Below are 24,464 nucleotides of genomic sequence, written 5' to 3' on the forward strand. Positions count from 1 at the left end.
CAAAATTGAAGGATTATTTTCTTTTTACTTGGACAAGATTGACAGTTCTGCCAATGCAAACCATTAGCCTAGGAAAGAACTTGTGAAAGAGGTTAAAATATTGATGTTTGTTAGGTTTTAGTTGGTACTGTTAGTAGGCAAGCTGCTTCATGCTAGTTTAACTGTCTGATAACATCAAAAGCATACTAAACAGTCAGACCACCTTCCCCTACCTGGAAACTGGTTGCCTTACTGCTTTACYTCACATTAATGGGAAATCTATAGATTTCTGTAGCAGCACACGCACCAGCTTATAATACAGAGAGGCCTAAATGAAAGCCCAGATAAGTTAGCTGGAAGAATAAGTTTTTGAATTACGGTCTCAGTACCTATTTCCCATTCCAGCCCAAATTACAGAAATGCTGGATGCAAAACTGCCAGGATAGAGCTGTCTGGGCAGTCAGGAATTAGAGTATTTGGGAAACAACACATGGTGGGAACTGTACTTTTTGTGAACTATCCCTTAGAAAAGGCACCAAATATATATGGCTTCTGTTATGATCTCAGACAGATACRAAGTTACTGCTGTAATTATTATGCCTGYCAAACTGTTTGGTTAGTCTTGCAGTAGATAATGAAAGCCTTTCAGCTCTGTGACTGAGTGGTTTAAACTGAAGTTGCTGAACTGTTCATTTTTCCTCTCAACAGAATTCAACTGTGATGGCAAGAGCAAAGAATTTCCAAAATGTGGAGTATCTTCTCATCCATGGAACAGCAGATGGTGAGGTTTGCAAATGGCAGTACAAATACAGAGCCAGAATCACTTTGTTTGAAAAACATTAAGCATCTTTCTGTGCCTTTGATTAGGGTCAGTGCTTAGATCTTTGGTATATTTCCATATGACATATTACAAGATGCTTACTCACTCTTAGCAGTGTCAACTGTATCACTTGATAATTGGTGGACACAAGTTAATGCACTATAAATTTATGCTGCGTGGTATTTACATGTTTCGAAAGTCCATCCCTTTTTTTGCTTTTCCAGATAACGTTCATTTTCAGAACTCAGCACAAATCGCAAAAGCTCTGGTAAATGCACAGGTGGATTTCCAGGCAATGGTAAATAACAGAGTATTTTCCTTTTTGGAACAGTGGCTTATGACTTTATTAACAAGCTTATCTGACATTTGGCAATGTTTTTAAGAACCCAGTCTAACTGAACAAACTTTAAAATGTGGCAATTGCTAGTGCATTTGTTACTCTTCATAGAAAACTTGGTCAGAGGTTTGTTCTACTCTTTCTTTTCCCTTCTGCCCCTTTGAATGGTAATAGGATTTCTCTCTTGTGAAGGATAACTTAGAGACTTTTAAAATGATCCAGGGAAAAGAATTAGAGTCTATCCTCCTGGAAGTTGCTGATATATAGTAAGAGAGAGGTAGATGGAAGAGATGGTTTCTGGGGCCAAAACTGTCCCTGGTTCTGATGGATTCTGTCTTGGACTTGGATATACCTGTCACAGGAAGGAGGTGGAATACAGGGGAAAAGTGCATGAGGTATCCAAGCTTTTTCTCATCCAGGATGAGAAAAAAAATTGTTTGCAAAACTCATTTGAGGTAGTAGGTGCAGGCAAACAGAGAAACAAATAGACAAGAGGTTAGAGGACAAGAAGAATGAAGAATGAACAGATGAAAAGTAGCACTGAATATATGCCAACCTCTGCTTCTGTACCTTCTGTCTTGGGGCTAATGACCAAAGTGTCTGCCTACTGTACTTAGTTTGTAGACCCTTTTGTGAAGTCCACATTTTCTGCATTCTTCATGGCAAACGCAGGTTGTTTCTCAAGTATCTGGAGAACTGTGTGCAATGTAGTCATCCTTGTTCAGTTAAAGAGAAATCTTAGCAGCATAGGTTCAGTAATATTTAGAAGGATGATCTGGGAATGTCATTGATCAGAACTCTTCCTTTATGAGAGGAGAATATTTTTAGTACAGTAAAATAGTATCTGAAAAAATATGGCATTTCTACCTATAAGTATATTGGAGGATGAATATTGACAGAAATGCTATTGAAGATAAAAGACACTGTTGGCACAAGAACAAATGGATATGAAGTGTTCACAAAAATTAGAAAGTTTTTCTTTTTAGAACAGTTAGATTTTGGAACATGCAGAATAGTGCAGAGGAGGGCAAAAACTTAACTGCTTCTTTAGCTTTGGGTTTATGCCTTCAATATGAAGGGGCCAGACTCTGCAGCCCAAAGGTCTTTCATTACTCCTTGAATGAGAAGACAGAAGGATTTTTTGTTTTTCTTACCCTGTTTTTAATGGTATGGAAAGTGAAAATATCTCCAGTGGATATCTCAAATTATCTTCCACATAATAGTTGTAGCTGGGAGGTTGAAGTAATAGCTGTTATTTCCAAGAGCTAGCATAATCCATATCTATATCTTATTTGCAGTACACCATTTATAACACTTGTGGCCCTGCTGTAATGTGGGAAGTTTCCAATAGAATTCCATGACATTTAGGTGGAGGCTTGTTACTGAGAGGCCAATGTTCGTAGCCAAGTCTGTGATCCCTGTTGCCAGGGCGAGGCAGTGTATGTCAGGGATGTTTTATCCCCAAAGGTATCTCAGAGCTCTTTGCCTGACTTGATAAAACTGACTCATCAGTGCAAAGGCAGTAGTGCTCCTAGATTACAGAAGGTTTAGGAACCTTGTTCAGCAAGAATATGACTATAGTGAAAACTGATGTGTTTTCTTGAAACATCCACTTTCTTCTATAATAAATTAACTCTGGGATTGTTTAATTATTACAGAGTTGAAAAGATGAAGTAGGTTGTTTTTTTTTTCCCTTTTGCAGTGGTATACTGACCAGAACCATGGAATTCCAGGCCTTTCAAGCAAACATCTCTACACGCATATGACCCACTTCCTCAAACAATGTTTTTCTTTGTCAAAATGAGCAGGTTCTGAGGTGGCATAGGCACAGTGTCTAACAAATTTCTGGGAGATTGCAATGATAACAGTTCCCAGGTTGTATATTTTTCAGGTGAATAACAGGAATTTTAAAGTTTTAAACTTGATGTTTACATCATTTTTAATATTGTATATTAGCAGATGTTATGCTAATACATGTTTTGGCACATTTAGCACCTGTTTCATAGAAAAAAATAAAATCAGAATGTAAAACACAATGTGCATTTATTGTCATCTTGCTTAAACTTGCATCCTACATTGCAAAGATAGATGGTCCACTGAGAAGGCATATTGCCAAATGAATATGCTTGAGTTTGTTAACTACAACTGTAAAATGGGCAAGAACCAAGAAAGCAGTGCAAGTACCTAATTAGCATGCTAACAACAACTGGTTTCTCAAAATGTATTTTAATTTACAGTTTCTTGGAAAGAATCCAAGTAGAGAGAGACTCACACAACATTTGAAGCTGAAGTTTGGATAATATTCTGGAGTACTGAATGCTGTGTTCTAATTTTGTCCATCTCTTATTTAAAGCCTTGATTCTGTAAAACTTTGTTCAAATTTAAATATAGAAGCAGGACATTCACTACAGGTATTTTATTTCAGTATTTTTTCTGCCTGTATTAAGAATTTGTGAAGTATTCTTTATTAGTCTGTTTTTAATCTGTAATGGTCACCTCTGCACTTTGAATTGAATTTCAGTGCCATTCATCTCATATAGGAAAGGAAGGGATAAAAGGATCGTGTAGGCTTTCTTTGCTTTGTTTCTAATGAAACTGATCTAGGGAGTCTTTTAAGAAAGCTAGAGTCTAATAATTACTGGAATACATATATTAATTTGATTAGTAATTAAATCAGTCCTGTCATAATGTAATATGGACAAGATAATTGGCAAGAGATCCGTTGTAGATGAGATGATTTCATGCTCAAGTGTTTAGAAAATACTGAGTTACCTTACTGCATTCAAACTGTCCTCTGTCTAAGGCAGTATCTCATCTCTGCTATTAGCCAGTGAAAGTACAAAATAACCTGAAAAAGACTGTAGAATTACCTTTCCATAAGAAAACTACTTCCTTATTCACAGTCAGAGACTGGTTGCTGCTTTCCTGTGGAAAAGCAAGGGATTTTGTTTGACCCTCTTGATAAAAGCATAGAGTTTAGCCAAAAGCATTAAAATGTGGAAGTGACTTGCTATGTAACAGCTTCCTTCATTCTGTTAATGGCAATATCAAATCTGATTTTCCGAACATGAGAACATTCCTCAGACACATCTTTATGTAAATGTAGTTGCCAAGCTGTTTGTAATGGTTAAATTATACTTTGATGGGAACTCTTCAGAAAATATTCAATTAGCTCAGGTTTTTTTTTTGGAAATGCTGCCAATTATGTGACATTAATGAGCTTTTTGTTGGTAATGTAATTAAAATTCAACTGCTATACTGGTTAAAGGAAAAAATGATAGCTCTAAGAAAGTTAACATTAAAATAAGCAAGTACAACATGAAGTAAGGCTAATTAGATGCTGATTGTATGGTCCTCTGTACATTTGCTACAAACAACAGTGCTCTCAGTAATGTGGTGATAAGGAATACAATTCAGTTAAAATTACTGAGATTTAATTCTCAATTTGGTTATACTGATACAATGCTACAGAAACCATTGCAGAATTGAGGTGAAAGAGTGATCTGGCTCTTATACCAGATGTTTGAAGGTTTCAGACATCTGAATAAGCTGATGAGTACCTGGAGCAATTTCCAAAATACACAGTAGCAATCTCTTATTAATGCCAATAAATTAGGTGCTCTTTAGGTTCTTAATTCTGTTTGAAAACAAAGAGAATTTCTGCACCTTTACATTTCTGCACCTTTGTTTTTATTTATGCTTTTGAAAAGCCTATAAACTTTGGAAATTTGGACAAGTAAATTGGCCCTTCATAGATTTTATAAGTAATAAAGGGATGCAGTGAGTTGTTCACTCCGTGCCACAGGTCTGTTTCCAGAAGCATCTGAAAGTATTTAAGGTAGTGGACATTTCAGGAAAATGTGTCAAATAAAATAATGGAAGGTACCTCTTTTCCAAGGGATGCATTAGTCATCATTAATCCACCCTTTTGTATATTTATTTCCTGAGGCAATCAGAGTACACACTTCACATCTTCCAAACTGCCATTAACCTTGACTTGTAGGAAGCAGTTTTGGAGACAAACCATGAAAAAAGAAATGCCTCACGTTGTTGTCAGTTTTGCTTCATTGTTTTTTGTGTTGTTAATTAATTTGCCTCACACAGTGTTCTTGAAGAATGGGAATATGTCTTCAATGGAGTGTGACATTTGACTGGGTTGCTGGAATAATGTCTAACCTTCAAGCTGTATGACTGAGCAACCRTTTATTTTGATTACTTGGGGAAAATGTCCTAGGATACTGTGTCAAAAGCCCCTACAAACATAAGCAACGTCCAAGTTGCTGTGCTAACAGCAGGTAACTATGCAGTCATTCATTAGCAATGGGGCAGAGCACTTCTTAACTACCATAACTGAATTCTTCATTGCTGTCTACTGTCACAATCCACGTATTATCATTTCCACAGACACTTCACAAAACACTTATTTGCTCSTTCACTTTTTAATCTAGCCTACTTTATTTAAGTACAGTTCTGTAACAGAGTTTAATTAGAGTTCAAGCTGAAAGGGATTGTCCTGAGGCATCAAGCTGAAGCTATGTCTAAAAAAATACGTTTAAGGGTCAGTCTTACAACTTATGTGAATAAAGAGTCTGCATTTGTGCTGCAGACATAAGAGTATGTATGTAAAAGCCAACACTAGAACACAACTTTGAAATTAAGAAATGTTAGCTTTTATGACAAGATTTTCTAAGCTTATCAGTGGGAGTTCCCAAAGTTTTATTTCTCACCTTTGACCACTTTAAAAGATACAATTTTAAGAAAATGCTAAGGCCTCCCCCCYTTTTTTTCCCCCTTTGATTAAGCATCTCACACTTGGGATACCCAAAAATACCACTCAAGACAATGAAACTTAGTCTTCAAGTATTTGTCCTTTAAAAAATCTCTGAAGATGGAACATAGATATTTGATTTGAATAAAGCAGTCAGGGCCTTGAGACTGTTGTTTACAAGCCTATTTTCACATTAATCCCTTTTAACTTTTACAAAATACAACTAGAGCTACAAAAGCAAAATCGGCTTTATTCCAGGAGCTGAAGTGTGTATAAATAATAGCAGAACCACTGGCTCTACTCCAAACCCCCCATTCACCAACCCCATTTCCATCATCTACCTCAGTCATGCTATGAGTTGTATGTATGAATGGACATACATTCCTTCTCATGCTTCAAACATGAAATTACGTGCTCTGCTCTGCTTCACTTGGGATTAATACAGCTGCAAAGAAGAAAAGATCTGAAGAGAAAACAGCATTAGTAGAAGACCAGGTATAACTCCAGCCAGCGATCCAGATCATGGTTCATGTTATACTCATTTTACTCAGACATGAAGTCAAATTGAGACTATATTCGATATTTTCCAGTTTGCCAGTCAGTTCCAATTACAAGGCACAGCTGTTTATTACATTTTATAGAGTCGTTTGAATGCTTTGTATTTAATCTGAATAATTCATAGTATTCGCTAAGAACATTTGGTATTACTTTCAATTATGAACATTGTCTTCTGAGAATGTAAAGTAACTAGTATATACTTGGCTAGCTCTTTTGCTTGCGTAAATTCATGCAGCTCCATTGACTTCGAATGGAGCAATTCCAATTTGTATCAGTAGACAGCCTGGGCTGTGGGCTGCTACATAGTTGCAATAGCTGTTTCCTGACAGTGAGCGTGGAGTTGCATGTGATGGAAAGGTCTAGAAACCCTTGCTCTACCCTAATCCTCATTCTGAGAACACCACTCTTGTGCCCCGAAGTGTWGTCATGGAGTTGCACACATAAATCTAGAAACATATATGCACATTTATATGTGCTCTATACATGTATGTGTACAACATGGATGATTTAATATATGTTTATTCATATGTGCAACATATATGTTGGACCAATTCCCAGAAGGGGAATTTCCTATCYTTGCTGTATGACAGTTAGTCAAAAGAGGCCTTTTGACTAACTGTCATACAGCAAGGATAGGAAAAATAAAAGGGTTTCACAGCCCAACCTGTGAACTTATGGTTGAGGAGGCAGGGGGGAGCAAGTCAGCAACTTCCTAAATCATTAAAAGTTAAATTTTTAACATTTATTTTTTTAAAAACTGAGATAATTTTTTCCTAAGAGAAACTTCCTTRAAAAAAGTTTGACATTTGGGGAATGCTAGCCAGTTATAACAAATACATTCACCATATTTTTATGAAAAAAACAAATATGCCAACTGGAATTATCACTGTCAGAGCAATAGGTACAGCATGGAGCAGTAGGAACTCTGCTTTTCATTTTGTATCTTCTGGCCTTTTCCCACAGATTTCTGGCCCAGTGAGTGCTGTATGCTGTCTCTAATAGCAGCCATTATCTGGGAATGAGATGACAGTGCAGGAAACTCTGATCACCTCCAAATTCAGTAAATCCAAGATGCATATTTTTTCAATGTGTCCAAATAACAGATGGTAAGCATTAACATGCAACTCTAGAAGATAGGTAAGGCAGATCGCTTTCAGGTTCTGTCTCAGTCTTACTCAGCTGAAGCATTGTCTTATATGTGAACTGTAATATAGAGGAGAGAGGGGGTTGCCCTTAACTTTTAACAGCAGGTGCTATGTAACTATTGTATTTTATAATGTRAGAGGGAAAAAAGCAGCATACAAGATGTGTACACATGCATGTTTCATGCACACAGTTCTCTGCTTCTGTTTGGAGTGATGAGCTCTTGTTTGCTGTGCTGTTAAAACATATATTACTGTATATTCAGTTATGGCAACTGAAGAGTACACGGATCTTGATTGCAGTTAACTTCTTTCCTGTACTTTTTATTGTGTGTGTATCACTTGAAAAACAAATAATCAGACAGTCACCTTCTAGATGCTAGATGACCTCCTAGATGATGTAGCCTGTGTAACAACCTGCCTAACCAGGTGCACTGAGCTGCTGTGTCTCATACTTTTTTCCTGTAATCATCCTACCATAAACAAGGAACTTTATTGGACAGAAGAAAATAAATAAAGCTAAACTAAAAGAACTGCCTGTTTCCTAGAAGAGATTATATGGTTCCAAGAAGAAATGTATGGAATACATTCTGTATTGCTGATTTAGAATAGCTATGTATCTTTAGCTCAACATGCAATGAGATAATCCATTTCAACAAGGCTCTACACACCATCCTGATGCACAGAAGGGCTAAATGGCCCATTGATCACCATCTGCTGTCCTATCAGGGTACTGCAGAGCTGTTGGTAGGCCTCCCTCAGGAGCAGCAAAGACACTAGGCCTAATACTTAAGGCTGGACTGACTTACATTTAATGTATGATTTTGCACTCCATATATAATGCTTATAAAGTGTAAATCAATAGTAGATTAAAATACACTTTTCAGATATAGAAGACAAAGTATCTCAGTGAAGTTAGCATCTCATGAAGATAAGTAAGTTTTGTGTTTAAGGTTGTTTCCAAGCTTATTTTAGCTTCTTTGACACCATGGCTTAGATATTTATACAGTTGTTAGCCCTAGGGAAGGTTGGCATATGGAGACAGTAATACTGGGGATATTGCTGGGTTATTTCAAATAAAAGTCTGAAAAGCCAAGTTTGGTGCATTTGTATATGAGTTTGTATGTTATGCTAACCCACGATTGGGAATACATGACTTTGAGCAGATGGGAGAGAGTGAAAAATAAAGTAAAGGGCAAGGAGGATAAGAAAAAGACAGAGGGAAATGTGGATAAGAGGGAARAGGAAGGAGCAATTAAAAAGGAGACTGACAGTAGGAGAAAGTAAGGCTGAAGGTATAAAGGGAGACACGGATGAGAGAAACAGAAGCTATGCTCTTCAGTTTTCAACAGCCGCATTAGCAGTCACTTGCATTTTAGCTAGAAATGACAAAAAGGGAATATGAATCTCAGTACACAGACCCAAGAGCAAAGAAAAATTACACTAACAGCAAAAATTAAAATAGATTCTGTGGACTGTGTAATGAGACTTTCTGTTTCCCTATGCACATACTCTGGTACCAGAGCATGATATCTAGGGTAGAGCTCTAGGAAATATCCATTAGATTTTTTTTTTTTTTTTGGTCACTTTAATAGTAGGGTTATTAAGCCAGCATCTGACTTACATACTGTCTCAGTTGTGTCATGTGAGCTATGCCAGTCTAGCTGTGGTCAGTCAGCAAGAAAATTACCTCAGTGAAGATATTCTGCTGATATCAAGATGTAGTATTAGGGGAAATAAAAGGGTTTGCTTAATGTGTATGCTTTGCACCACAAATTAGACTATTGGCCACTCCGTGCTAGAGCACTAGCTAACTGGAGGCAATCACTTATATTCAGTGAGATATCCACTATGATCCCAAACCCTTCCCTCTACTGAGTAGAATTGAAATTCAAAGTGGCATCTGTCATATTTAATGTCTCTCTGTGACTACCTGATCCCCTACGTATGCAATAATCATATTTCACTTTTTTGTGCCTTTTTTTCATTTTACGAAGAATTATTATGATGTATGTGATGACATGAAGTTTGAAGTAGAAAACTTTTCCAGGAATTCCTTGAAGGGGATATCTCACTTTGTTACTTCAAAGATGGGATAAAATACCTATATTCTAGACTAGCAAATTTGTATGGATTATTTCAGCAGCCAGGACTATCAACAAAGAAGCTTTGTGTTTTTCTCCCTCTCTCCTACCTTTGATCACCAGACGGCTGAATCTAGTCATCTTTAGCAATGCTGCTCCATCACAGCTGTTCAATTGCTGCTATTACTGAATACTTTAGGACCTTGACAATAGTTTTATAGAACATACACAGTTATAAAACTCAAGTCCATATATTTCTTTTAATTTCTTTGTAGGGAACAGAGAAGTATGGGCAGAGGGCATTATCTTTGTATAAATCAGTAGGCCACAATGTGAAACTCAGTTTATAATAAATGCTTAGTATACTATTCTGAAGTGAATATGAATTTTTATAAAGTAGAATTTACAAAGTTGGCATATTACTTTTAGGMTAATCAAATCTTTCTGTTATATTTGATCAGTGCTGGATTTTGCATGATGGGTAGCCATCGCTGCTGTATTTCACATCTCTTCATGTTCATTATATTGACACAACAAGATTACTTGAGGAATTAATTGAGGGCTTTGAGGGAGTTGTGCTGGTTATTGTTACAGTGTATTTAATTTATAAACTTTAATGTGAAATTATTTGATGAAGTTAGCATTATAAATGCCAAAAGGACCATGATTTTGCTGTATATGAAATGTTAAATGTGGCAAATCAGAATTTGGAGAAATTGTTGCCTTAATCCCAAGCATCTTTAGCCAACTGCTTATCATCCTAATGCCCTTCTGTTTGATATTTACTTCTTTGGACATTGCTACCTCACTCCTTTTGCAAATCCATATTAGCACTGATGTCATAAAGTAAGCAGAATTAATGTGTGAAATTGCTTGTAAAATTATCAAATGAAATGAATAGCAAATATGATGACTTTTTTTTTAAAGTTGAATAAGGAAACTGTCAGCAATGATACACTCTCGTAATGCTTACTAGAGCTGAACAGTGTATATATATAAGGCTGTGCAAGAGAGGCAGCTAGGCAGATCTCAGGATCCTCAAGGCTTCCCATAGTTCCAGAAGAGAGAGTAGCAGATCCTTCTCCAGCTGCTACATATCACTTCAAAGTATTGGAAGGTAAGATTTATATGAACTACTAGGTACAGTTTGTTTGAGAAGGCTGAGTGCATTGTCTGAATTGTACTGTCCAAAGTTTGCAATCCAGGCACAAGGTCTTTCAAATGTTGGTGTTTTCTTCTGCAGTTATAGTGATTGATGTTTGGAGTTAATGACTAGCTGGCATAATTTAAACCTTTTTTAGTCTATTCAATTAGTCCAATGGAGAATGCTTCCAAAATGGCAAATCAACTGTTAGGGTTACAGAAGCAATTGAAAGAAGCAAGATTAAACATGAGATCATGAAAGACATGCATTGTAGTCAAAATTTAAATGTGAGATACATAATTACTGATTTTTTTATTTTAATCTGCTTTAGATATATTTAATGAGTTTGATTTTAAAAATTAGATTCAGTCCATATAGATACTTCGTAAATATAATCAACAGGGATTAAATTAGTAGAATGCATACAAAATAAGTGTGTGTCTATAGACATTCATTTAAAACTGTCCAAGGCAGATTGCCACTCCATTGCCCTACTTTTATATTAATTTGTCTCAAGTAACTGTTATTTTTGTATCACTGTAGGTTCTCAAATTGAAATTTTATAGCATGTAATAAAAAACTAAAACCTTTCCATAGTTACTGTGATTATTGTATGAAATTTAGTTCAGATTTCTGTCCTACTGCAGAATGCCTTAGACTATAACCATTATATTTCACAGAACTTTCCAAAGGGCATTTTATAGCATGGTATGTAAGTTTGAAGTAATCTATTAATAATATGAAATAATTGCCATCTGCAAACATTATCATATCAGTATAAACCTATTTTTTGCTCTTACATTTTCATTTTTATTCTTTCTTTTTATTTCTTTAAAACACTCCCTATTTTACTGAGGTAAGTCTATAGTTCGTATTTTTAAACTGAAAATGGACCCAGATCTGACTTTTGAAAGATTCTTTGTTGTAAACTCATTGAGATTAAGCTAGTACAGATTGCACACAGTGTGCAAAGACATCTGCAGTAAAATATATCAGAAAAATYAGCAAAATTAAGTATATCAAGGAAATAATATTCCTTTCTAACTTCAAATGCAAAATAAATGTCACAAGAGTCAATATTTTCAACACTGAAACTTTCTGATCAATATTTGAGAAACATTTGTTACATATTTTCTGATGCAACAAATCCAGTTATGCTATGTTTTTTTTTTTATCTCCAGTCAATAAGAAATTAGAAACATTTCTGTTAGCCTGATAAGCATAGAATTTTCTTTTAAGATCAGCCTTACTCTTTAGCTCTTGGTACCTTTGCAATGAGAATGAGATTGCTTTCTTTTTTTTTTTTTTTTTTCTTTTTAAGTATCTCCTAGTGACCTAAACTATTTGAAGCAAATAAAACCTTTCTTCTGATAGGGAAATTAATTAATTAACAAGAATAAACTAATATATTCTTTTACTGATCATCTCATTTTCTCTACAAAATGTTTTTGTGTGCCCAAGAATAACAATTTACTCATTAAATACTGTCGTTTCTTTAATGTATAGAAAACAAATAACTGTTGCTAGTGTGGGTTACCAACAAGAAGTATGAAACGTTTAACATACCAAACTGATTCTAAACTTTAATAAGAGAACATAGTTGACAGAAGTTTACTAACTTCTGGGCAGTGTTTTAAAAAATGCTTGTTTTACCATTGTCAGGATTGTCTAACCTGAAAATTATAATAATAACTGCATTTATAAATCTATTTTTACCAGTCACTCCAGATTTTGATTCTGAAAAATTTAGATAGAAGTTAAACATGCRTTTAATGTTAAACATATTCTTAGTTGTAATATAACCAATTGGACTGTTCACATCTGAAAGCTGTGTAGGACTGGGGCATTAGGRTTAGGTCCAAGTTATATTGAAATCCCTGAAAATCTGTTTCCTAATTGCACTGGGATTTGCATGTRTATTTATAAATTTTGTATACAAGAACAACGTTTGATATCTGATATTATTTAAAAGAGACTGAATTTAATGACTAGGCTGTTTCTTTCATTCCAGCTCAGTGACTTTAATTTATGAYTAAACTGCATCATGATTTAACAATACCGGAGTCAGTTGTAAAGAATCTAGCTTGTTTTGTTAGTTATTCAGCTTACTGAAAAGTGTACCAAAATGCAAATGTACCATTAAGTAGGGCAAATTAACCTATGCATGGGACAATAGTCAGACTCCATTTGGTGTTTAGGTTAACTTGTTTACTGCTAAATCAGCTAGCATGAGTGTCACTACATTACAGTGAAAGCAATTCTATGACCACGACAGAGATGTCTCACAAAGAGTAAGGCAGTTTTTGTCCTGCTACTATATGCCTATGAAATGTGAAATGATGCATTCTTTGAGATAAACACTGGATGTCAGTGTTGCACCACCAAATTACCGCTCCAAAAAAAACAGTGAAAAAAGTCCAATACTATAGTTAGGGTTATAAACAGAGCTGAATGATTTCATGGCCGCTGTCATTTGTTGCTGCTAAAGGCAGGGTATGATGAGGTGTAGGAATCAAATCTCTTGTACTAGGGCACTACAGAAACCAGAGAAGCATTAGCCTCCATGCACACCATCAAAAAATTAGCAGTACTAGCAGTGGCTTCTAGTGGAAACAGGGAAATGGACTCCGTCACTTAATGGTACAGTCTACCAGAAGATCTTGTATTCATCAACTTAGTTGCCTGGATTTGCCTAAGATTGGACTTTACTGTTTTGATTTTGACATTGACGTATTATAATATAGTATTTAGATTAATTTAATCTAGATCCGTTTAATTTAGATCCATTAAGATTCTCTTAAACTTTAGGCCTCACAAAATGCTAGCATCAATATATTCTTCCTAACTATTGAGAAAATGCCTATCAAGTGTCAAGCTGTTCATAGCAGAGAGCAAATCTTGTGTAAATTAATATAGATTCATAGAATGAAGTTAAAATTTATACCAGCTGAGATCTACCATAAGACACATTCCAGTTTCATGTATGCTTAATTCCTCCAGCTTCCCCTATAGTACATGACATGGTAGGCCGCATGTGGTAAGTATATATTCRCTAACAATCATTGCTCTAGCCGTTTCTCTTTGAAAAAATAAAACTTCATCCTGGCAGCCTGAATTACTGAATGCTTTTATTTATTTAGAACATATATAATCAGAATATATCTGCTAATCATGAACCGTTTATAGTAAAATTGCTGCATTATCCACTCAGAGACTTCAGTTAGATTGCTGGGTTCCAGAGATTATTCTATTTTATTACTTTTAATCTTCAACTATAAGTCATTCCATAACTAATGGAAGAAACAGAAAGATTCTACAAAAAGTCTGCACTGAAACTGGGGGAGAATACTAGAGCAGAGTAGAACCCCTGCAGCAGCAAGGCTTTTGATGCAGGAGTAGGCTTTTTTAAAGGTTTTAATATAGCCCTACATTTGCACTGCTCAGTGTACAGCCAACTGAATCCCAAGGCAGAGAAAATTTGCAACTTCTTTACACATCATTCCTTCAGAACTTTGATTTGTCTTCTTCCAGGCCATAGGATATTTAAATTCAACCTATTGTGGCAAGGCATTACAATAGAGAATAGGTATGTTTTCTCCCAGACTGCTTGAAAACTCACTGAATTTAAATGAATAAAATCAGTGGAATTGGAGGATGTGATTCAGTGTAGATTAAATTTAGTGTGGCAGATGTCTTTTAGCTGGGTCTTATTTTGCCGCCGACCACTTTATTTCAGTGCATTCATCTTTTCTATCTCCTTTTATATTTCAGGCTGTAATACAAACTTCCATTGAAAGTTTTCATGGATGGCAGAATGGCTCTTTCATATGCACAAACAAGTACCAGTTGAAGTGCATGATGAAATATTTCCAAAGATGTTTTTACTGAGGTGAACTCATTGCAACTTCTGTTGCTTTACAGCAGATTAGTATTGTGTTTTGTACTGATTTTAAAGTTTGAATGAATGAGCATTTACTGTTCAGCATTCAATGAATGAGCTTTCATTCACTGAATGAATGGCATATTTATTTGTCACAGTCAAAAGCACCTAACCAAATTTGAAGTTAATTTCCTTTTCTAAACAGTCATTCCATAAAGTAAATGATTCAAAACAATTAACAATAAACAATATATAGTAGATTATTTTTAAAGTAGATTCTCTCTCATTTCCGTTCATATAGATGTTCTCAATGCAAAGCACTTTTGAGCCTATTAACCATCAGCTGCTCATGCTCCTTCTTACAAAGGGTTTTATGAGCACCAAATGATTAAGGTTTCTTTGTCCAATGGTGTTTGTCCTATAGAAGATTATGTGTCAACAGGTTAATAACAATACATTAAATAATGAGAATCTTAGCACACATAACTAGGGRAATAGGGAATGTCTTACTCCCCTTGCTGACTTTCAGTAAAAGTTATAACTGAACTACTTGCCTGAGTAATCAGTCACCAGTGTAAGTAAGGGAATTGTAGCTTGGCTGTGAATCACCCGAAGTTCTATACAGACTGTAATACTCTAATTTGTATTGAATAACACATTAAAATTAGTGAGACTCTTGAAGTTATTAGAGTGCTTACAATGAGGAAATATATAATGACCTAGCCATTTCTCTTATGTCATTGGAGCCAATGGAATGACCTATAACAGTAAGAATTATACCTGGAAGTGAACATTTTCTGCCTTATTTTCTTAAAACAAGTATATACCCATATGATGGACTATATTGGAAGCTCTTAAACTTAGAGTATTATATCAAAAGTGCAACAAGCAGAACTTGGCATATCATATATATCATGAAATGTTAAGCTARTGTGTGGTTTTGTTCTTTTTCTGAACAGTCACTCACTAATAAGACATTTACTCCAGAGGCCTACTGCTTCAGTGTATGTTATTTCAAAACATTTTTTTAAAGGAAGTTCAAGAGTTGGAAAGAAAGAATAAGTTGCTGATGTGACAGTATTCTCCACACGATTTGTTTTGTTTTTCTCTAATAAATAAACTGGAAAAAAATAAAAGCCACACCAGTACACTAGTTTTGCACTGAAACAAAATTATAAAAACAAATCTACTACTTGCCATCAATATAACCCACAACAAAGAAGATAAGGAGCTTTATTGTGCTATTAAAAAGGAAACTGAGGATGCACTTCTTTGCGCTCACCTGGTCTGACAAGGTCTCAGAATGCCTCCTGAAAGCACTGTGTAGTCTCCTTCCATTTACACAGGCTCTCAATACCTTCAAGTTTAGATCAGCATTTAGGATGTTTCTTTATCGTTATAATTGATTCTGAGGTACATAAAGATGATCACATTTTTCTTTGTTGCCTTATTTGTGTTTTGACAGGCAATGAAAATGAAAACTGTTTATTTTGTTGCTGGGCTGCTTTTAATGATAGTTCAAGGCAGCTGGCAAAATCCTCTTCAAGATACAGAGGAGAAATCAAGGTAAATGTGTTAGATCAAACTTCTACAAACTCTTGGTATGAACTTTGTTTTCTTAACGTTCAAAGCAAAGCATACTATGACTTAATGTTATTTTTTTTGTAATATTATACAGTACTTAATCTACCATTAGAATTGGCAAAATTTTTTAATATTGTGAAGTACAGCACAGAAGTTTTTTGTTATCTCAAGCAATAATTGACTTGGTTATCCAAAAAGAACTTGTAATTGTGCGGTATCCAATCTGCTATATTGATTGATTTTACTATCCAGCTAATGACCAGTGATAGGCCATTTTTTCTTACCTTGTCTGAGTATAAAATTATATTTCAAAAGGAAAGTCAATGCATTATAGGATGTACTGTAACCAGTACCATTTAACAAGTTCTAAATTTTTCATAGATCATACAAAGCTTCCCAGTCTGAACCTTTAGATGAATCTAGAAAACTGAATGAAGTGAAACGTCATTCACAAGGCACATTCACCAGTGATTACAGCAAGTACTTGGACACTAGACGAGCTCAAGATTTCGTGCAATGGTTAATGAGTACTAAAAGAAATGGGTAAGCCTTTTGGTCATATTGTTATAAGTCTCCATATAGAAAAAAAACAACCAAAAATCTAGTATCTGATTGAATTCAACTTGCTTGATTTCCACTTCCCATTACAGACCACATACAGACCTCAGGTGACTAAAGTGCTAAAGAATAATTTATATGTGGTATTAATATGTTATTATAAATGTGGATATATGCAGAATCAGTCAAAAGAATTTGGATAAATCAAGTATAGTATCAGTGTWTTATCTGATATGCCATCTATCATGAGCGTGTAGCTCAGCCTCATTGAGACAATTGTCTCAATGAATGAAGCTCAGTAGCAATAATGTATTCAAATATAATGTAAAGGTCTAGGCTGCTGGGATTTAATAAAAATTTTCTATCTACAGCTATTCTAATCCTGAGGCTTCATTCATAAAAAGAGAGCTAAGGTTTAAGCTTTTTTGGCCACTGAATAGTTTACTAGTATCACAAGAATACTGCTAAGACATGAGTTTGCATATGTTTTGAAGATATGTTTTGCTTAAACACAAGCTACCAAGCTGAGGGCAAGAGTAATAGTGTGTAATTCTATGCCCTGTGTTATGGAGAAGATCTGCCTRCAGAATCCATTAATCTATTATGTTAATGCTTTTAAATCCCAGTGAAAATCTTAAAATGTAAACTAAGAATTTCAGGATATTGTTAGCTCAAAAAATATATAATATTCATCTTTCAATCATGATTGTTTATAATGATATATAAATAATATCCATTAGAATATTATCAGCTCATGCACACTCCAAAATGTTTTGGTAATAATGATCTAATAATTGTGGAATTCTGCTACAGACAACAAGGACAGGAGGACAAAGAGAATGACGAATTCCCAGACCAGCTCTCAAGGTATTCTAATTGCCAGACTTGTTGCTCAAAAAAGATTAAAGCTAGTTTTCTCTTAAGCAAGAAAGAAAATAGCTAGTATCCTTTACAATGATATCATTATCCAAGCAATATCTATCAAAATAAATTGTCCTGCACCTACAAGTAAAGAGGAAAGAGGAAACGTCTCTATGTTATTTATTCCTGCAGCTGTGCTCTATATCCATATGCAACTTGATTTCCAAAATGGTTCACAGAATGCAACAGAATGAGAACAATAAATTTCAGGAAAGGATTTTTTTAGTAATAAAGAAGTGGAGAGAACAAGATAAAAACAAAAGGCTAAACTAAAAAAGTCATTATGTTATCGGAAAAGAAAACTAGTAAGAAGACGGTCATGAAGGGAAAATAGCCAGGCATCAAGATGAGGAGAGCTGATAAAAGATGATTCAATGCGTAGTCCTCAGTACTCAATCCTATTTTATATRTATTGTTCATAACAGAAAAGGAGATGAAGAACACAAGAGCTGCTGGAGGCCAAAATTTTGTTTCCTAACAGTGTTTTGGGGGAGGAGATGAGGGTTTGGAATTTTTGAACAAACAAAACAAAAATACACTTTGTGGTTTTGCAAAATATATTGAAATACTATATTCATCCTTCCTTTTRTGAGAAATACCAAAGAGGGCAGCCTGGATCACAAAGATCTTTCCATTCAAAACACTGTCAAAATCAATACCAAGTCTGTGAAATGTTTCAGCTTCAATGAAAGAGCATATCTCCACAAAACTAACATTTCATCAAAAATCTTCCAAATAACTCTAGTTAGCATGCTGATGAAAAGTGCAGATGGTACTAAATTGGGAAGAATGGTGAAATCCCAAGAAGACAGAAAAATAATAGAATGGGCTAGAGGCATTTGAAAATTAGGCAGAAAGTATCTAATTCTGAAATACAAATGCAAGGGAAATTATCTGAGGAAAATATTCAAAAATATGTCTTATTCTCATTGCAACTTGTCTTCCAAATGGCTAGTGTAAATGGCTATAATTTTGCTCTATATTGTAGAAAGAAGCATGGAAGTGGGGGAGAAGGCAATTGTCTTTCTCTATAAACTGCAGATGACCAGGTCTGAAATTGTTCCAAGATTATCGCTTACTCTGTAGAGCAGAGCTAATTAATCTAGCAGAAGACCATTCCAATGCAGCTGTATTTGCCTTCAGCACCTGATTTGTCTTGTTCAGAAATAGTTCAGATATCTCTGYGCAGCACAGAAAATGCCTTTAAAGATTAAAATATTGGGAGTAATTTGAGAAGGAAAGAAATCTCTTTTCCCTAATAAGAAATGCTAGTCTAGTGGGAAATAGTAATTAATAAAGATGAAAAGAAGAGAAAAATKTAAACAGTAATACAGTCTGATCTTAGAGTATTGCTCTTCTTTCAGCAATGGGATCTCCAAGCGTCATGCTGAATTTGAGAGACATGCTGAGGGCACCTACACCAGTGATATCACCTCTTATTTGGAAGGTCAAGCTGCCAAAGAGTTCATTGCTTGGTTAGTGAATGGACGAGGAAGAAGAGAGTAAGAATCCATCCATTCCTATTATTAAATTTTGCCTAGCTTTTGGGGTTAGAAATCAAGTCTGATGAAATCTTGATGTATATTTGATCATTCTTGCTGTACTTCATGTTTTTCTTTTGTAATAGAAGATATTCAGTGGTTATTAGACTACCGTTTTAAATTACTAAGTTCAAATACAGACTAAAACAAACCTATTCAGCATGCTGTTACACTCTATAAGGTCAAGTTATATTTAAGGTCAACACATCTAAAACTACACCGGACCTTCCTCTAGCCACCCCCTTTCCCCCTTCACATAAAATCACTTACAGTCTCCTTAGCCACCATTGAGATAACTCAAGTCAGTGTCCTCTTAAATTCCTTTCTCTTTTTTCCTCTTTGCAGCCAATCTTTTCCTCTGCAATATTTCCAAAGTTAAATTTTTGCTCTTGTCCCTGCCACCACAACTGTAGCCCATTCTTTGGTGACCATACCTAACAGTTATTGATTATTGCTTTTCTTCTTCGTATCTTCCACAGTCTCCCTAAGTTGCTGCTGCCAAAATAACCATCATTCCTATAACCATGACATACTTTCCTTTCTAAGACACATCTACTTCTTTTGCTACGTTCAAGGTTTCCTAGACTCCATGATCCACTGTTTTGCCCTGTGCTTCTGATTTCTTTCATTCATAACTTGTTCKCCATACACTCATCACAGATTTCTCAAACCTGCTATTCTCTTCATCTGCTCTCTCATGAATTTATACCTTTCTTCGTGATAGTCTTACACTTGGAACACCCTCACCTTTAATCTTCTCCAGGCACCTTCCATCTCATCGTATTTCCAACTCTGCATGGCTTAGCAGCTGCATCATGCACAAGCACTCCCCCCTCTTTTAACTGTTCTGTACTTGTTTGTGCCTTTAGACTGTAAGCTCTTCGGGGCAGGGATTTCAGTTCAGCCTCTGATATTATATATTCTACCAGCTGTAAAGTACTATGTAAGTCTCTTACACTTTATAAAAATAATAAATAATGACAACAATAAAATATAATCTGTAAGACAAGAGTGTGTGTTGTAGTCAAGGAAGAGTGAATAGGAAAAGGTAAACTATGGAAAAAATGACTATTTCCTGAAAAAACAGTGTTAAATGAATAAGGTCAGCTATAAAGAGAAGGGAAGGGTTGGTGCCACTTCATAGTGATGTTCAGATTTGCAGGGTTTTTTCTGTCATGTTTTATTTTCAAGAGAAGAAATAAAGTATTTTAGTATTTGTAAGAAATAGAGATTACAACCTAGCTGTTATAAACTGAGTTTGGAAACCTAGACAACTAAATGTAGACCACCCTCTTGCTTCTTGGTATTTATATTGTGTTATTTTTATTTATATAGTGTTGTATTTATATAGTGTTGGGACAACTAAATGTAGACCAACCTCCTGCTTCTCAATATTTAGTAGTATTTGCAGTCAAACTTGTGCATAGACTTGTCTGAAAGAACTTACTGGCCATGCTAAATTATTACTCGAGAAGAATTACTCTGCCTGTCACTGGTCATAAAGCACGRTGTTCTTCAGTATCAGTCCACCTTATGGGAATTGGTTAAAACCTTCCTATGCTTGATGGGATGAAACAAGAGAGGAAAACTTTCTATATCAGGCTCCTGGTAGAATGGTTTTCCAATAGTGAAAAAAGGAGAGAGCCAAGAATAAGGATCTGATTCCAAATCCAAACTGCTGATGTTGTAAAAGAGCTATTAAAAAAAAAAAAAAAAGTTACTGTTAGTTACTGTCTAAATGTTAATGTAAAACAATTTTAAGTATAAAATTAGGACCTTCTATATCCATTCAAAAGCCTAAACAAAAAGCATWTAAAAATTTGGCTATATTATTTTATAGTATTTTTTAAATAATGACTTTTAGTAAGTCTACTGTGAATTTTATTGTTGCTTAGTCCACTTGGGTGCAGACTGAGGTATGTTGTTGTATGTTTGACTTTTTCAAACATTCTTGAGAGGAATTTAGATTCACCTAAAGGAAAAATCTCTACYTGGTAAAGGGAGACTTCTAGCTTGCTTTCTATTGTTTAAAAAATGCTTAAATATTAAACATTAAAAAAATGTTTAAAAGAAGGTGTTCTGATATATATCGTCTTATATTGAGCCATAACATCAGGATCAAACTTTCACTCCTTGCAACCACCAGAAATGTACAGTTCATTAGATTCTATAATGAAGCCCTTTTAAGCAGTTTGTTTATTTTGATCTATGAATTGTTTGATAATTTCTTCCCTTTGAAGTTTCCCAGAAAAAGCTCTTGTGGCCGAAGAAATGGGCCGAAGACATGCAGACGGCACTTTCACGAGTGATATCAACAAAATTCTTGATGACATGGCTGCCAAAGAGTTCTTAAAATGGCTGATTAACACAAAAGTTACCCAAAGGTGCTTGAATTTTGATCATGTTAATTTTTAATATACTGGAGGTTTAAATGTACTTACCACACATAGAGAAAATACCATTCTTTGTTCTCTAACTACGATCATATCTATAAGTGTAGTATAAAATTTATATTACAGACAGTGCTGAATAAGGATAGCACACTATAAACAGAAATCATTCCAAATACAATCTATGTTTTGCATCAATGGTGAACCTGTTAAATAGTTTCCTATTTAACTTGAGGGGAGTTTTGCCATCAAATGCCATCAGAATTGAGGCCATATTAAAGTATTGATAAATAAAACTCTCATTTGCGTATTATAAAATCAGAAATATTTATTGTTAATATGATACTAAATCAATTATTTTTAAAGATCGTGATGTAAAAGATGGCCCTAAGTTCTGGCCTGGAGATAGGCAGTAGGGTGTTCTAACCGGAGTTCCTAATGRCTAACTATTTTAAATCTCTGCTTTAGTTTTGCCTACAGGCAAATGTCTTTGGAAAGGCAGACGCCTAGCCAAGCTTTGTGAATGGGTTAAGAATTAAGGATTGTTTGTAAACATTAGCAAAAAATTTCAAAAATAATAAAATGCTAACTAAAGAGACATCTGCGGCCAGATTTTCCAGAATTCTGGATGCCCATTCTGAAAATTAGATTACTTTTAGTCTTTTGAAGATTGAAGCACCCAAAATCACTAGTTGATTTTCAAAATCTAAAACAACAAATACTATCTCAAAAAAATTGGAAGCTATAATTAAATTACAKATTTGATTAGTGTTTTCATAGTATTATGTTTATTTGTAGTTCAGCATTGAAACAAATAATTTAAGAAAAACATCTATTAGAAACTATTAAAAAGCTTTTTCTTTAGACATAATTGTGTCTTCAATCTGTTATTGAAGAGAGGTACTAAGGAGTTTGTGGAACTAACATCTGCTAAGTCTTAATCAGAAAAAAAAATGTTCTGCACATATTTCATAAATCTCAAGAAATTTATAATATGTCCTAATTACTACTGCTTCTTTTTTCCAGGGACCTTTTGGGAGAATACCAGTAAAAAAAATAAAATAAAAATGGGATAGATGAAGATCCTCTCCACTGCATCAACTGCCAGCTATTAAGAGATTCTGAAATCTGTATCTTGTCATTTACGTTGGGTGTAACATAAAGCTATGTCACCTTGCATGCCAGGAAATAATTGTACTATAGTATAGTGTTGCCAAAGGATTATATGTGGAAAATCTATTGTCTAAGGGACAGCCACCTTAATAGCTTTAAGACTATGAAGGTTCTACATCTTCATATTTTCCATTTATTAGAACAAAAAAAATGTCCATTTACTTGTAATCATGAAATTATTTTTCTATAAAGTTGACTTCTACCTAGAAATGATTCAATCACCAATTATATGCATTATTTGTAAGGGGCTGGCAGTTACAAAGGTCTGAGAAGTGAATATACCTCTTGGAACTTTTGTTATAAAAAGGCTAAGCTTTAAGGATATTAAATGATAGCCTTAAATAAATTTTTTCAAGCTTCTTTTCTGTTGACTTTTCATGTGTATTCCCCTTGTACCTGTCTGAAGCACTTCCTTTTATTTTATTCTCATATATAGTGTCACTGAGAACTTTGATTTGGCTTGGAATGATACAACAAAATCAATATTTTGTTTTGTGACATTTCCTCCATAATGATTTTCAAAAAAGACCTGTGTGAATTTTGAATAAGATGAAAACACACTAGAACATGGTAGAAGCTGATGTGTTGCAGAAGAGCTGTCAGATCAGAATTGGAACCTGTAACTTACACTAGTATTAGTTTAGTATAGTATAGTATTACAGGATTAGTATTAGAAACTAGTATTAGAAATAACTGGCATTATTTTGTGTCACGTTTGTTTTACAAAAGAACTCAAAACTTTCACTAATGGTCTGGAATTTCACAGACTCAGAGAAGGGTTGAGTTTGGAAGGGACCTCTGGAGATCATCTAGTCTGACGCCTCTGCTCAAGAGCACGTTTCCAAAGATTGTGTCTAGACGGCTTTTGAATATTTCTGAGGAAGGAGACTCCACAACCTCTCTGGACAAGCTGTTCCAGTGCTCAGTCACCCTCACAGTAAAGAAGTTTTTCCCATGTTAAGATGGAAAGATAAGATTAGATTATTCTTGTAGTGCGCTACAGGAACCAATATTCTGTTATTTCCAATCAGTATTGATCATACTCAGTTTGACATCGACAACAGCTTTTGACAATAACATACAGCTTTTCTAATATCTCAACTTTAAAAACAAATAAAATTCAACAGAACTTTGCTCTAAAAAAAAATTCCCCATAAATTCATAGTATCCAAAATGCCACTGGAGATTAAAAAGAGAGAAAAAAGGATGCAGAGATATGGTGGTTTTTTTAACCTCACTTGTACACAGTGGTTTGGTTCCAGCAGCTTCCTGAACTGTGAAAGATTACTATTTAGTTATACACAGCTGGATCCACGTAGTAATTACAAAGTAAATACTTGTCAAATTGGTAACTCCTAACAACATCTGAGGTTTATCCCTGGACAATTACATTAGTATATAAAAGAAACACTAAGGTACATATAACAAGGCTTTGCTGTAGGGCATGTACAAAGTTTCTTAGGTACAGTGGAGGTTTCAGTTAATTTTAATAGAATAAAGTTGCTCCATTTTTATTTAAGTAAGGCTGTAAGTGTGCAAACAATTAACTCTTCCATTCCCATATGTTGATAGAGCAATTGTCTTT

At 34.8% G+C, this 24,464-nt stretch overlaps 2 protein-coding genes across 3 annotated transcripts in view; both read left to right on the forward strand.

The window, feature by feature from the left end:
- FAP (fibroblast activation protein alpha) overlaps positions 1-3,545 on the forward strand; it is a 42,451-nt gene extending 38,906 nt beyond the window's left edge. Inside the window, exons 24-26 of the mRNA XM_085325873.1 lie at positions 688-760; positions 1,024-1,097; positions 2,839-3,545. Of these exons, the coding sequence (XP_085181999.1) occupies positions 688-760; positions 1,024-1,097; positions 2,839-2,940 (249 nt within the window). The 3' untranslated portion in view covers positions 2,941-3,545. The remainder of the gene's footprint in view (positions 1-687; positions 761-1,023; positions 1,098-2,838) is intronic.
- A 3,727-nt stretch (positions 3,546-7,272) lies between these two features.
- GCG (glucagon) lies at positions 7,273-23,203 on the forward strand. 2 transcript variants are annotated; one of them, XM_085325874.1, is made up of 7 exons: positions 7,273-7,568; positions 16,178-16,278; positions 16,678-16,839; positions 17,668-17,721; positions 19,140-19,277; positions 21,557-21,700; positions 22,733-23,203. In XM_085325874.1, the coding sequence occupies exons 1-7, from the start codon at positions 7,566-7,568 to the stop codon at positions 22,755-22,757; spliced, it is 627 nt and encodes a 208-aa protein (XP_085182000.1). In that variant the 5' UTR covers positions 7,273-7,565; the 3' UTR covers positions 22,758-23,203. The 2 variants fall into 2 exon arrangements, with proteins under 2 accessions (XP_085182000.1, XP_085182001.1); XM_085325875.1 differs by lacking the exon at positions 7,273-7,568 and adding an exon at positions 14,087-14,721.
- The last annotated feature ends 1,261 nt before the right edge of the window (positions 23,204-24,464 follow it).

The sequence above is a fragment of the Rhea americana genome, unplaced genomic scaffold, assembly GCF_003343005.1.
Source record: "Rhea americana isolate MKP2758 unplaced genomic scaffold, rheAme1 scaffold_124, whole genome shotgun sequence".
NCBI classification, from domain to species: Eukaryota; Metazoa; Chordata; class Aves; order Rheiformes; family Rheidae; genus Rhea; species Rhea americana.